Genomic DNA, 14,944 nt, shown 5'->3' on the forward strand with positions numbered 1-14,944 from the left:
CTGTCAAACCGGCAGGTAATAAAAGCCGACTCTTTTCGGAAGTGGCTAAAGTAAATGAAGGCAGCCAACACAGTTTTTGAGAGCTATTTATAATATCTGCTTTGACAAGTCCCAGCTTATGCCATGAGAAATCGCATTGCAACTGTCTCCTCTGATGTATTATCACACACAGCAGTTCCATTTAGTACAAAGTTGTTGGACCTTGACGGTAATCCAACTTTTCTGATTTTGACTCCACCAAACACCACTTTTTAATGACAAGTTCACATTGTGCTGCGAATGGGAGATTTTTATATCCCTTTGCTGTCTCACTGTTCTGTCGCTCTATCTGTTATTGTCTGTCTGTCGAAGTATCTGTCTCTCTGACCTCCAGTCATCCTTGGAGAGGTTGTAGAGGATGTTCATCTCGTCGTCGTCCTGCAGTAGGCGGTAGGCTGCGCTGACATGGTGACTCTCCAGCACTGAGCGGTCATTGTACAGGATCGCTGTGTCTGACCTGCCGGTCAAGAGAAAGCCGAGGAGAAGTTTGTCACTGGTTGATGTTAGAATAACAGCATGAAGTGCAATAACAAACCCAAAGTTGTTGCTACTTCTCAAATTTATCAGTAAAATGTGTCACTTAATAATGAACCAGATTTTGGGATGCCAAAGATCTGAAAATCTTTTTTCCTTTCTGAGTTTCATTTATTGGGTCATTCTCTTTGCTGTCTGTGTCTGTGTGTGTCAGTCACTGTGGAGGGCGCTGTGGTAAAAATATGTGAAAAAGACATTCTTGGTGCAGTCTGGCAACTAGCAGGGTAAACCTCTAGCAAAATGCTAAATGTGAGAATAATTCATGTTCTTTATGTTCTTAAGGAGGTCTGATATAAAAGGGAGGACTCTTGAGAAAAATCCAAAAATCCAAACAAGAAAAAAGGAGGAAAAAGCCCAAGGGTTTCCTCTACTTTATCTAAAACACATAAAGTTTTATTCGCAGTGTCATTTATATACAGGATGGACACAATAAAACATGATTAAATGGAGGTTATAAACTTTTTTTAGTGTGTTTAAACCTCTGCTAGTAAGATGTTTATGAAGATTTTATTTGGATAATCTGGAGGGCTTTCCTCCCTGAAATATATCTTCATTTGGAAAATATTAATAAGACACATTTTAAAAAGTTGATAGTGAATTAAAAGAATCTGGATCATTTCATAAAGGTTTGAAGTAATTGGACTCTTGTACTTTGTCACATTTTAACTATGAAAAGAATGTTTGTCAACAGAATTATTAACTTTCCAAACGATAACGAAATATTTATTAGCATTTTAATGACATAATGTCTTATCTCTCTCTCTCTGTATCAACTGAAGTGCTCATCAATGATAACGTCAAGGACGTTTGAGTCTCCGAGAACAAACAAACTCTTTTTTTCTCAGCAGCATGGAGTTTGGAGTTCATTTGGATCGTTTCCCTCCGCAGTGTTATTACTGCACTGCAGGCGATCTCAGTGTGAATATAAAGCCCCCTTGCTGTAAATGAAAACATTGATCGGGTGAGTCAGTGCCATGCATTTTTGATTTTATGATCCATTACCTTGTCTGAATGTGGAAGTTGTTTGTGGTCCCCGTGTGCTCATAGTCGTGCACCGCCGCCGCAAAGATCATGGCAAAGATCTCCAACTCAGTCAACCAGTGCTGGAGGCAGAGATAGAAGAGACGAGGGAGGAGGACGGCAGGGGGTGGGATGTGAGGAAACAGAGGGAAGGTGAAGATAAGGAGGAGGAGGAGAGGGATAAAAAGAGGAGCATGTAGAAGAGGGAAGGGTGTTGAGGAGAGGAGGCAATGAGATGGAAAAGACAGAGACGGGAAGGGAAAGTAATGAACACAGGAGGAAAGAATGGACAGAAATTAGAGAAGAGGAATGGGCAGCCAGTGAATGGAAAAAAAGGGGGGGATGCAGGGAATGGTACATCATGTCGTAAAGATGTGGAGGAGAAAGGTGATATAAAGGATGCAGAGAGAAGAATTTGGCATGAGGAATACATTACCGTCAGCGATGAAAGGAAAGAGAGGAGATAGAGGAAAGGTCAGGAAAGCAAAAAGGAAACTTTAGATAAGACCAGCTGTCACTTCAACACTCCTCCTTCTTCTTCTCAGACAGTGTCTCAGTTGGGTTTGTCGGCTACTGAACGTAAGCTCTCTTTAAGTTTACCACGACTTGATGCTGTCACAAGGTGAGACTAAACATCACATCATGGTTTCCTATTTAACTTTTTCAGATCAAGTTTAAACCTTTTTAGGTGCAATTCATGACTACAGCAAAGAAGATACTCAGTTTACTATCATGTACGACAAAGAAAGACATGAAATCAAAGTCACCAAAGTGACTAACAAAATAGTTGCCGGTTAATGATATTATTTTGATTGACTAATCAGTTAATTGAATAATTGTTGCAGCTCTCATCGATACCACTGTCATGTCTGTGTTCCAGCAGCCAGCTAGCTTAGCACAACAGTGTAGAAAAAGCTAGCCTGGTTAGCATTTTTACGCTTCGCCTTATGTACGGCTTAAACAAACAAGATATAAAGTGTTATTAGTGAGGTGTATATCTTTTTGCTAGGCTAAGTTGGTTGTAGCTTCATATCCACGATACTAATGTGAGTGTCATTGAACAATGATAATAACTTTATTTGTTTAGCTCTTTTCAAAGCAGCTGGTACAGCTGGTAAAGTGCTTAACAAAGTTAAGACTGTCAAAAGATTTAAATAAATATAATTTAGGATAAAATATTAAAACGCAACAAAATCAAGAAACAGGCAAAAACTACTCAAAATGCCACTACACTAAGTATTAAATAAGCTCAACACATGAAATGACTCAAGCTTACAGCAAGTTGTAGAGTGTTAACGTGAAAATGTCTGTCGGTGCAAGTGCGTTCATCTAACTCACTCTGCTTCTTCAGCTGATTGTGAAAACAGCTGTTTCATCATACCAACAATATACAACCACCCTAAAGCTAAAAATAAATCTAAGGCCAAAAGAATGTGCTGAATATGGACTGCTTTTATCCATGGCTGTGCATGTTTAATCTCTGACTGTGTGCAGCATCCTCACACCTGTGAGTGGGCATTTTCCTCTGAGATGTGCATGCATCTGAGTGCACTCACGTACACAGTGAGAGTGGGGATTTAGCACAGGAAGCCCAGTCGATATCGGTGACTAATCAACAGTGGGGGATGGTGGACTCATTAAGAACGGGGTGATGGGTGCAAGATGCCCGATCCATCCCTGAGTATATTTCCTCATGGGCCTTCTTTATGAATGACCTGTTGATTGTTGATTTAATGGAGTCTGGAGGGCCTGCAAAATGATAGATGCTATTCTACAGCTCTCCCAGGAGCCTGTGGTTCTGGCAGTAATGTGGTTTACTCCACAAGGCACTGCCCAAAGAAACACACCATGTCGACAGCTGTCGCAGGCACCTTATTAAGGTGATTAAATAAAAACACTGGAAGCGGGGGCGGCTGGCTGGTTGGGGACTTTGAACTCAGCAAGGCTAGGTTTTTAGTTTTTTTTTTTCGGAATGAATGCAGCATCAGAAATACCCTAAAGTCACTCCAGTGGGAAGGAGTGAAATATAGGTCACCCGATGGAAAAAGAACAAAAGCAACATGAAATATGGAGAATAGAAATGAAGCAATGTCACGGCAAAAGAATAAAGAAGAAAGGAAATATTTGACTTCAAACACTGAGACAGTGACCATTAATAAGTGTCACATTTTGACAGGTTTTGATGTTCTCAAACCTGCCGTGAGCAAGACTGGGATTAAAGGGTGATTTTCTTTCGGTCTCTTGTGTTTTTTCATGAAAAAATTCGGATTCGGAACACGGATTCTCCAAGAAGAAAAAAAAGAAGAAAAAAAAAAGCCATATTTAGAAGCTGTACGTCAAGCAAAGCTGCAATTAGGGTTGGCATACGTCAGCTGACAGAGATGTTCTGAATACCATAAGGACAAAATCCCCTTGATTTCACAGACTAAGCTTCAATCCAGTGAGCTTTCTTTCTTGGAACTGAAACAACATGTCCGGCGGGTTCCTGCGCAGTAGATGCTGATAACATCGTGGCATCTAAGGTGTCCATGTACTACTCACCACCATGCCAGTCTTGAGTAGCAAGTAGTGTACAGTCTGTGTGACATCAGCAGCGTGCATCAGGTTGTGGTAGGGGTTTTTGTGTTTGCTGTATCCCACTTCCAGGGCCTCCACGAACGACACCACTGCAGAGATTGGGATCTGATGGCAGACACAACAACAGCAAATGTCAACAAGCAAAAAACACCGTAGGCGGTATGAAACTCCTACGAGCGACCTGGTGATTTAAATGATGAGCGCATACAATTTCAGTGCGTGCACAGTCCCCTCAGCATCTGAAATTGACATAAAATCATGGACTGTCAATCACTGAAATTACTGCAGACTACAAGTCTAGGTCCATGTCAGCTTAATTGCCCGTGTCATTTACTCTCAGATGCTGGCCCCTTCAAGTGGAGTGTCCTCAGCTTTAAGATGCTGTGGAAAATGAGCTTCACCAGTATGAGATGAGATGAAGTATGACCAACCCCCCCCCTTGTATTATGGTCACTGTTGAAATGCAACAACATAATCTAACTCGTGAGAGAGTGAGAGAAGAGAGTGCACCCGCTTCCATTATATCAGACATTCTCATCTGTATTGAATATTTGTAGATTCACATAAACAAAGCTATGTCCTTGTGACTTTACCTTGAAACGGCTAATGAGGTCATATCTTGTGAGCAACTCGTAGAATATGAATTTAAGTGCGTGATCCCCGCTGGCCTCATTAAGAGCGAACACGTCAAACGACCACTTGTCGACATTCTGTGTGGGAGAGGAAAAACATTTAATAATGACAAGCTTCTCCTTAAACACTGTATTCATTCGCTTCAATAAAAAACTGAAACTTAAAAAAGTAAAAAATGTTGAAATGGATGTTGCTGCAAATCCAATGACGATTTTGATTTTATGTTAGTAGTCCACGAACTAAACATAAAATCATTTCTAGTTTCCTTTTAGATATTATACCTGCTACTTTTTGACAGATAATGTGTTTTTCATCTTTACTGCAAAGAACACAATACTGTCTTGTCTTTGAGTGATGTTCAATACAAGCGTCAGTTTATGAGAAGATAAACTGTCCATAAAAACATTTCTTGAAAAACAAAGTTTGCAGAAACATATTTTCAGCCCTGAGTAATGTCTGCAGGTATTTCTTTCAGGCTGCATGCAATCCCAACAACCTTCACTGATAAGGTAGGTCATGCTGTATGTAGCCTGAGAGACAGAACTCAGGGCAGGCACATGGTAAAAAATGAAGATGACTCGGATGAACATATCAACATTTTTCATAATGAACCTTAAAACAGCACAAGTGAAGGGGACAAAAACATGATTTTAAAAAGTGAGGGAGCAAATCACTTTCTTATAAATAACTGTTTGTAGTCACACGTGTCTATGTGTGCACAAAGTCACATCTGTGTCCTTCTGCTAAGATGTGTGTGCACATGTTATTACCTTAAGCACAGATATGACAGAAGGAGGATAGCTGAGTCCCACCATATTGGAGGTACGTCGGTACATCCTGTTTGGATGAGATAAAAACATCAAATGAAGCGCACCGCTGAGTGTAAACACCAGAGGTTACCACTCAAGCCCCAACCCACAGCCTGGAAGGTTCCCCACCAAGATTCACTCTGAACCTTCACATCAACACAACGCAGTATGAAACTGTGTGGAAATGGCTAAGTTGAGGAAAAGGCAACAGCATCTGTAAGTCTGTTTTTCTTTAACACGCCAAAGATTTAAAGCTTTGTCAAAATGAGGAATTAATTTAATCACAAAATGCAAAACAAGCAGTGCAATTGCCCGTGAGATTTAGGAGAGTATTTATAATAATTTGGAAGGTTATAAAGTTGATGTGTGTTGCTGAACATCTCACAGTTTTTGTGGAATACAAGTAAATATTTTGTCATTTCCAAAAAGAGCTGTGTTATGATAGTGTCCAAAAAAATGCAGCTCAATATCAAGTTGGACATTTTCTCAGGATTTTTCAAATTGAAATGGTTTCTTCCTCTTTCCAAATCTGTCTTCATTGTAAATGTCTGTGAAAACCGATTAAGAAAGATTATATCTTACATACTTGAAGCTTACTGATTTCAACAAATGCATGATGCATGTTAGTGTGTGATAGAGCACTGCCTTTGGAGAGTGACCTGTTTTTGTTAACTCTCTGAATGATTGTGCTTAGCCAGGCTTGCCAAGGCCGTGATGATGTATGGTGGACTCAGGTGAGTGTGCCACTCTGCAAAGGACGCACACGCACACACAATTTAGATAGATTTGAGAAGTATGCACTGCATTACCATTAACAATAACCTTGAATTTTTACATTGCTAAAATGGATAAATTAGATAATATATTTGTTGGAATAATGGATCTGGCAGCTGTTTTGCCTCTCTCACCTTTATCTCATTTACAGCTTTTTTAGTTGTATGCATGATAAACATTCACAAACAACAGTACACACATCATGTAGAGCTGCATGAAGACTTTTCCATATCATTTATGATGATATATCTTTTTCGTTATTGACTTGAAAATTATATTCTAATCAAATTTGGGTATAAAAATCGTATTTAATGTAGACAAAGATGAACATAGACATAATGTTCAGTGTGATGGATGACCTGAATCAAGCAAGTCTCAAGTCCCTACTGAGAAACTGACAGGAACAATGTAGATGTTCATTCCTTATGCAAGGCTAAACTAAAGATGTTGATACAATTGCTTTAAGTCGCTCTGGGCTACTCTGCTTTGGGTTGACTGTTGATAGATCAGCAACTTCAGGTGGGGAAAGATAAAGGTCAGCAACTGTGTGCTTGTGTGTAATTGTGGTTGTGTTTTCACACACACACACACACACACACACACACACACACACACACACACACACACACACACACACACGTTTACCTCTCAACAAATATGCCAGCCTGAACGGCGTGGACGATGCTGCGGAAGCGAGGTTTTTCTTCATTGCGCCGCAGCATGAGGCCCATCTGGCGAGTGAAGGTGGAGGCCAGCCAGTCCCGCACCTCTGAGGGCACAGACTCTGACTGAATGTCGCTGAGCTCATCCTCTGTGTCCACCAAACGTCTGCAACAAGAGAGAAGGGAGGGATTGAAGAACAAAAAAACAAATATAAAAAGAAACAAACAAAGTAAAAGCAGACAGATGCAGAGACTAAAGGATTACTCACATATTTATTATTTATCGCAGGTTTACTTTCACTGGGGATCAAACCGAAATCCCAACGCTGTCCATCAAATATCACCTCTTATGTAACATCAAAACATCCCAGGCCTCTTGAAACACCATGAGGCAGAATTCAAAATCCAATTGTGCGACATAATTCTCCGCATCTACCCTGTTGTGTTGACATGGGTGTACGGTGGGGATCAAGAGCAAAGCCTGTTGGTCTCCACCCTCTGAACTGAATACATGATCTTATGGCAAAGAGAAAAGCATTCACATCGCACTGATAATCATGGTGCTACATGCATTCTGCACTGGATAGTTCATCATCCTCCATCCTGGAGTGGTCATGCCATCGCTGGCCCTAATCTGGCTGGAACTAGATGACGAGAGGCTTACATAATTCCATAAGCCTGTTCATATCTCTGACTCTGGACCTGCATTTAACCGTAGACTTACAATGGCGTGGTATATTCTCTAACCTTAACCAAGCCTTAACTGCAATTTGTCATAACAAAGATCTTTCCAGGACCTCAAATAAGTTGTTTTTTTATACTTAACCAAATGATCAGCAGAACAAAATATGCTGTTTTAATTTTAGAACACAACAGAAAAAAAAAAAAAATACATAAAAGGAATTTTATCATCTATCTTCTTAAATGACGGTACAGAGGCTTTTAAGAAATTTTAAGAATGAAAATTACAAGTACACCCCTGTCAGTGTTATATTATATATATAGTAATTATATTTATATTTATATTTATATTATAGATCATTGTTATTGATGCATTAACATTTAAGCATTACTTAAATGTTGGTCAATGTGGAGCTAATTTTAGTTCAGTTTAATTTATAATAATGCATGATATTTTATAAAATGTTCATATATTTTGTTAGTTAAATCTTAATGTGAATGGTAACTAGCAATTAAAGCTGTAAAATACAGTATGTATGGTGGAGTAACAAGTGCAATATTTCCCTTTGTAATGTAGGGTAAGTAAGTAAGTCAACAAGCATTTGTGTGAATGCAGTCTGTCATTCACTGTAGAGAGACTAATTGGTTAAAATGAAACTAAGAAGTACAATGCAGATCAATTGCCATACTAATGATAATCATCCATTTTCTAAAGTCTGGCTGTCATCAGTGCTGCACCATTGTTCTCAATAAATGAATACTTGTTCCACTATTGTTTTCTTACCTTGTCTCCTCGATGTAAACGGATTCCAGCACCGACGCAGCATACTCGAGGTTTTTCTTGAGGTCAGCGAGGGAAGCCTCTCCTCTCTCCAACTGCTTCACCAGACATCTTAATCTAAAACAGAGATTCAACAGTCATTTACCAAATGGGATTACTCCCCCGCTGTTTTCAAATGACAAAATAATTGCAACTGATATTCAATTAATCTGGTCTGGGTTTCAGCTGCACAAGGCAAGATTGTTTTTGTGAAAAAACAAACACACACACACACACAAAAACTGTCCTCTCGGTATAAAGTTAAACATAGAAAAATACAATTAACATGAAGCGATAAATGAAAACATAAAAATACAAACTGACCAGCAGTACGCCATTAGAAAACGTTTCAACTTTCTAAATATTATATTTATAATATTATATATATATAATATGTACATCGTTTAATATCTTTATTTAAATCAACAATATAATTCTTTGTTAGTGTCTTATAGCAGCTTTGCATGTGTGCATATGTTAAAACTGGTTATAATCAGTGTCGCTTGGCTTTTGTTGCTTTGTGTTACTTGCACGGCTGCATATACTGAGTAGTGGATACGTTTGTATTATTGTACTAATGTTTTGCTGCTATGCGCTGTCTGGAGAATGCTTATATCGTTGCTATTGCTCTCTAAAGGGCTGCAGCTGAAAGATAGCCAGCTGGCTAACACTGGTACATTTACACGATGTTGATTAATGCACATTGTCCGTATAAATAACTGAAATGACATCTTTTTTTATCCTGCCATGTCACTTGAAAAGAGGTTACATGAAATATGTTTTCCTTCTGGTCCATTTATGGTCGAATGGGATTCTCAGTCTCCTTTTAAAAATAACATTTCCCTCTCAGATGTCTTGGCTGGTGTTAAGTGTCATACTCGTAAGTGACAGTCTGACTTGTCAAACACAGGTGTAATTGATAACATTAATGATGGCTGCACTCCATCTCTTGTACGTGTGTGAGCTCCGTCACTACTAGGATACTTAATTGGAATGAAGCCATCGTTAAGGTCATTAGTTCCACCTGTGTTTTTCCTGCTACGACAAGTCAAAGCGTCTGCTGCTTGAAAGGTCTGCTCAATCGAAAAATTGCAGACTTTTGATGTCTGCAGACTCTTGCTTGGACTCATTTGCATGTGTAGACTATTTAGAATTAAAATAGCTTTAATATTGCAGTTCTCTGTGCTCCTACTATGACGCCTTTGACATCACTGACAGCTCCATTTTATCAGACTGTCTGAATATCTGGGTCAGTGTCACTTGTTTCGCCCTTTGACTGGTGCAGATTCTATTTTTGTAAATCTTGAGCACTCCAAAAGTAATTCCTAAAGACAGAAGTGTATGACAATTTAAACATGCCTATAAACAGTCCTTTTATAGTGTTGCTATATATATATATATATATATATATGTACACACTATACAGTATATAATACATTATACTTATACTTATACTACAATTTACTGACATTATATTATATTACATTACAGTAAGTTTTGCAACATGCAAAAGTCATCTTGTACCATTGTTCTGGTGTGCAATCATTCGGTTATATTTAATAAATGAACACTGAGTGATACAACATTGCAAACCAGCTGGTGTCAGAAGTGTAATATTGCTGAAATCATCAAACACCATCCTCTGTGTTATAATTTTTCAATACTAATTCACTTGTGGCAATAGATCAATATGTTTCCTGTTTTTAAAAATACGCAGAAGCCCTGGCAAAGGCCACCAAAATAGCATTAAAGAGAAAAGTAACTTAACATCAATTTCTGCACACTGCAGTCTCTTGCCGTTCCACCACCTGCTGCTGTGCTGGAGGTCATGTGCTCTCTTTCACAGTGAATGCCCACAGAGGCTATGCTTGTTGTTGAATTATTAAGCAGAAAGGTGGGAGAGTAGAAGGTTTCAGATGGGCTCATTGATTACATTCCCTGACGGTGGTTGCAATTTTACCAAGTGATGGATCAGAAATGTTTCTGTGGAGATGTCTCAATACAAATATTAATGAATTAAGTTAGGACCATTTATTCCTTTTAATGGCCAAAGTTGGGGTTGGGGCCTGAAAGTGTTGTGTGTAAAGCAGTGAAACATCCACTCCACATTACCAGATGTCATTATGCTCTACACTCCACCAGACACACATCTATCCAATATTGTCTGCCTGCAGAGATTCAACGCTAACCTCTGACATTCTGTCTGATATGCGATAATATGAGGTGGTGAATGCTGAAAATAATAATCTGGGCATTTCCTTTAGTCCACCTCTGCAAAACAGCAGCACAGTCATAATTTCCATATTCATGCAGAAAAATCTGGTGCGATGTCATGCTAGCAGCTGTGTACATCAGCACAGTAACAGCCTCACTCGCTGGTATTTGGTCAGAAACCATGGACAAACACAAATTCTTTTTAAAATTCATCCCCTGCAAGAAAGTCTGAATTTTACAGTAATCCATCAGATACTTGTCATAAACGTCAACTGCATGATGGCACTTAACAAAAACTCTGGGAATTGCTAAAGTCAGTAGGGTTCATCCTCTGGGAACCATGAAGGTCGGTACAAAATATGGAAGACAGTGAGATAAAAGGGTTAGGAAAACACGCCGGATCAACAAGGTCATTAGAGTTTATCCTACAGGGATCTTGAATATCTGAAATAAAATTTTCTGGGAAATTCATCATTTTCTAGTCCGAGCCAAAATCAAAAAATGTCAATCTGATGGCGACGCTGGAGGAAAAGTCAAAGGATCACAGCGGTCAGTAGGATTTAATCCCCTGGGGACCATGAATGTTGTTGTTGAGATATGTCAGCCTGGGCAAAAGTGGTCGACTGACATTTTGATATCCTTGCACAAACAAAATGAACATGTTTCTTCTTTTTTTCCTAACTATGACAACAGCTGCTTCACATGGTAATATCTCCTTTAAGCTGACAGCTATTTTAAGGATCATAAGGAAGTGAATGGATGAGGGGTGAGCTGTAAGAATCACTGCACATGTGATTTGGTTGGCACTAATAATGGTTATTATGAACAGCTGTGTGCCAGTGAACTTCCCTGCTAATACTTGAGAACAGGAAAATCATACCCCTCGCTCCTTCAACAAAGCTCCCTGTCAGACTATAATTCACCATACAATGTTGAATTTTTCTCTGTTGGTCATTTGCTTTGACTTTACATCTTGTAGCGCGCTCGTGCTGGCATGCTGCGCTTATTTGTAAGCCCATGTTGACTGACATTAGCACATGCACTGAAAGAAATGTTTGTCTCTGCTGACTGGCTCTGTAGAAAACCTTTGTCACAGGCTCATTGCTTTTGTCTGTCCAACAACAGGCTAAACTGAATGCCCAATCGATTTCTGTTGTTCAGCCTAATGATAATTTACTAGATGATCAGCATCCAGCAGGTTTCCAAAGTGAGAATTAATGCTTTTTCCACAGCGTTGAGATAAAGGAGAAACTATTTAGAGAAAGAAAGTGTTTCTTCTTTCTTTTCTCTAAAATCAGCTTTGTCAAGGCTGTACACTTTTGAACCACTTGAGCTTCCCTTTAAAACCAAAGAGAAAGACTTTTGTGAGGATGAGACAAGTGCCAGGATGTATGATACATCAGTGTCTCTGCCAAGCAAAACAAAATTGGCTCATTTCACCTGCTGTCATTAGAACGGGAGGCAACACGCTGTGTTAATAGCATGGGTCAGGCCCAAAGTAACTCCTGGGCTGAGAGCCAACTGAAACATTCAGTTTAAGCCAGAGAAAAACTGGTACGGTGGAGGAGCAACAGCCATGTAATTTGCTATGGCTGAACACAGTGAAGTAATTTTCTCACTTCCTTTCACTATCAACTTCTCACTGGTTCAATCTCTCATCAAAAAGACACTTTTAAAATGCACCTTAGAAAAGTAAAAGGAATTCTCATTTGACCGTGCAGTAACCCAAATATTATAAGCAGCAAAAATACACACAGAAGAGAGGGAACCATAAATAATACAGGCTGCTCTACATGCTTTAAATTTTATGAAACCATTTAGTAAGTGTTCATGAAGATTAGAACAGATATAAGTATAAATACTGGCACCGGTGAGTGTAAAAAACAAAAACAGAAGAGATTAACATAAGTGCATATAGAAAGTATTGCCTTGAAAGAAATTTTGCTCAGCTGCCACTCTGAGAATATTGCTAATACATATACATGAGGCACAGCTGACAGTAGTGATAGATACAGTGAAAGTATTGGCTTTAGTTGGCGCTGTATGTGACTTATGGTATATACCAGCCACACGGTGCAAGTATTGTGACGAGCAAAGCCTCAAAATATTGCGACTGTTTGAAACACATTGAGGATACAGGAGCGGAGGAAAATAGTATATACACTTTCTTTTTCCACAGTTGCAGTCCATTCAAATCATCACACAAGCACACAACCTTTCTGTCTGAAAGGTTCAAATACAAAAGCAGCTGTTCTCGCTTCATGTGTCGCTCCAAAGTAGAGTTGTTCCAATTCCAATTCTACTATCAGAAAAGCCTCCGATACTGTCTAAAATACTAGATCGGGAATCTGCGACTATGCTATGCACCGATCCCACAGCGTGTAATGTATTGATAAACTACTACGGTTTCAGACACAGATAACGGCAGTTTTCCCAGAAATCAGTTCTTCTTCCCCACTCTAAAACAGCAGCAGCTACTATAGAGCAGTGAAAAAGAATAGATTTTTGGTAAATAGCATAATATGGACTACGGTCCGGGTCCAGACCCAGATGCTGTCCTGTCCAGACCTGGACATAGAACCTATAAATTATAGGTTTTGGGTACAGTATCAATTCAAGGTTAAGCCTGAATCTGTAATCATCTGTGCAAATCTCTTGTATTAATGTGTACGTTTCCTCATCTGAAACCAACGTCTAAAGATAGAGAATCATTTATTTTTTGTGAAGCCCTCTGGCACAAGTCTATGATTTGAGGTTATATAAACCAACCTGAAAACAGGCAGCTCAGACATTTGTCTTGTTTCAGTCCGAACAACTTGGTGTCACCTGCAAACGTTGCAGTTTGACAGAGAGTTTACTGGAGTGGAATAAAAGACAGCTCTCTGCCCAGACCAGCTCCAATGCTGAGGAGCAGGATCTTTGATGTGTGCTTTCTAGACTTACTGCGTGATAGCTCCTGTTTGACAGCTCAATATTTCACTGACAGCTGGGGTCAGCTGTTAAAGCTTGACCCGTACGAGCTCTAATATGCTGGTGTTGAGTGGTATAAAAACCCACAAAGAAAACACTGATATGTACTTGAGCTGTCATCATGTGAGGAGTAAAGGTGCAGTGCCACCCTGACTATGTCATTACAGACCTTTTGGCTTAGTGTGTGCAATGTGAATAGTAGTAGAATAGCAGTGTAGGCTAAGAGGTGGATTAGCACAATTTCAGGCACAGGTGTTTTAACTGCAGGGATTTAAGTGCATTTACGAGAGCATGAGAGCTGGAAAGCGAACGGTGCGCTTATGAATAGAGTTGCAAATAGACTTTCAGATACATTTCTTTTCATTAATATAGAATATGAAACATTAGTCATCAGTTACCATCATATAGCAAGCCCCTAACCATCCTAAATAAACACATAAAATCCCTAATATTGTCTCATGGATGACCCCCCCCCCTTTCCCCACCAAACACACACACACACACACACACACACTACATTGATAAATTGCAGTGGTGGCGGGGTTAAGCAGCCCGGTGACAGAGCGAGGCAAACACATGAGCCTCCAGCTGCCTGCTTTATATCTGAAGATGAAAGATTTATTTGTTTTCCCTCAGAGGGGTGAGCAGAGAGCACAGAGGAGATTACAGTTGGAATTCAGGTTGAGAGCATTTCCCCCCTCTATTCTTATAGCATCCAGTTGTTTGGCCTCAACTGACCTGCTCAGAGAGAGGAATGGGCAAAAAGATGAGAGCTCTGAAATGATCTGGTGTCAAACTCGAGCTGCCCTGCAGTGTAAAGTGGAGCTCAACCTCTCGACAGCTGTTGTGACAGCCAGAAGTGACCGTGAAAAGGAAAAAGGGAAATTAAACAGGGGAAAGGTTACGTAGCAACAGCTTTCTCCGTCCTGTAACAATTGCTTTGTCACTCAAATGGCAAAAAATAAATAAATTCTCCATGTACCCACTGGAAAAAACAAATAAATAAATAAATGCCTCCCATTGAAATGTGTCTGACCTAACTCATAATAAAAACAGGTCTGCTTTGAGAGGCCGCAGTCTATTTTCCACACAGCAGAAAGCAGGGGAAGGGATAATTGGGGCTGGGTGAGCAGAGGGGAATGAGAGCATTGGCAGGATGCATAAACTGGTCACTGCCTGTGTACCAAAGACATTCTAGCCTAGACGGTGTG

At 39.6% G+C, this 14,944-nt stretch overlaps 1 protein-coding gene across 2 annotated transcripts in view; it reads right to left on the bottom strand.

Moving 5' to 3' along the window:
- Nucleotides 1-14,944, bottom strand: part of pde1cb (phosphodiesterase 1C, calmodulin-dependent b) — a 61,810-nt gene that overhangs the window by 14,398 nt on the left and 32,468 nt on the right. For both annotated transcript variants that reach the window (XM_023408949.2, XM_023408950.2), the window contains exons 3-9: nucleotides 8,514-8,627; nucleotides 7,032-7,214; nucleotides 5,574-5,640; nucleotides 4,764-4,880; nucleotides 4,135-4,275; nucleotides 1,576-1,676; nucleotides 368-496 (exon numbers count right to left, since the gene is read on the bottom strand). In XM_023408949.2, coding sequence (XP_023264717.2) covers nucleotides 368-496; nucleotides 1,576-1,676; nucleotides 4,135-4,275; nucleotides 4,764-4,880; nucleotides 5,574-5,640; nucleotides 7,032-7,214; nucleotides 8,514-8,627 — 852 coding nt within the window. The remainder of the gene's footprint in view (nucleotides 1-367; nucleotides 497-1,575; nucleotides 1,677-4,134; nucleotides 4,276-4,763; nucleotides 4,881-5,573; nucleotides 5,641-7,031; nucleotides 7,215-8,513; nucleotides 8,628-14,944) is intronic.

The sequence above is a fragment of the Seriola lalandi genome, unplaced genomic scaffold (assembly GCF_002814215.2).
Source record: "Seriola lalandi dorsalis isolate HSWRI2012SDOR001 ecotype SW California unplaced genomic scaffold, Sedor1 jcf7180002054377, whole genome shotgun sequence".
Lineage (NCBI taxonomy): Eukaryota > Metazoa > Chordata > Actinopteri > Carangiformes > Carangidae > Seriola > Seriola lalandi.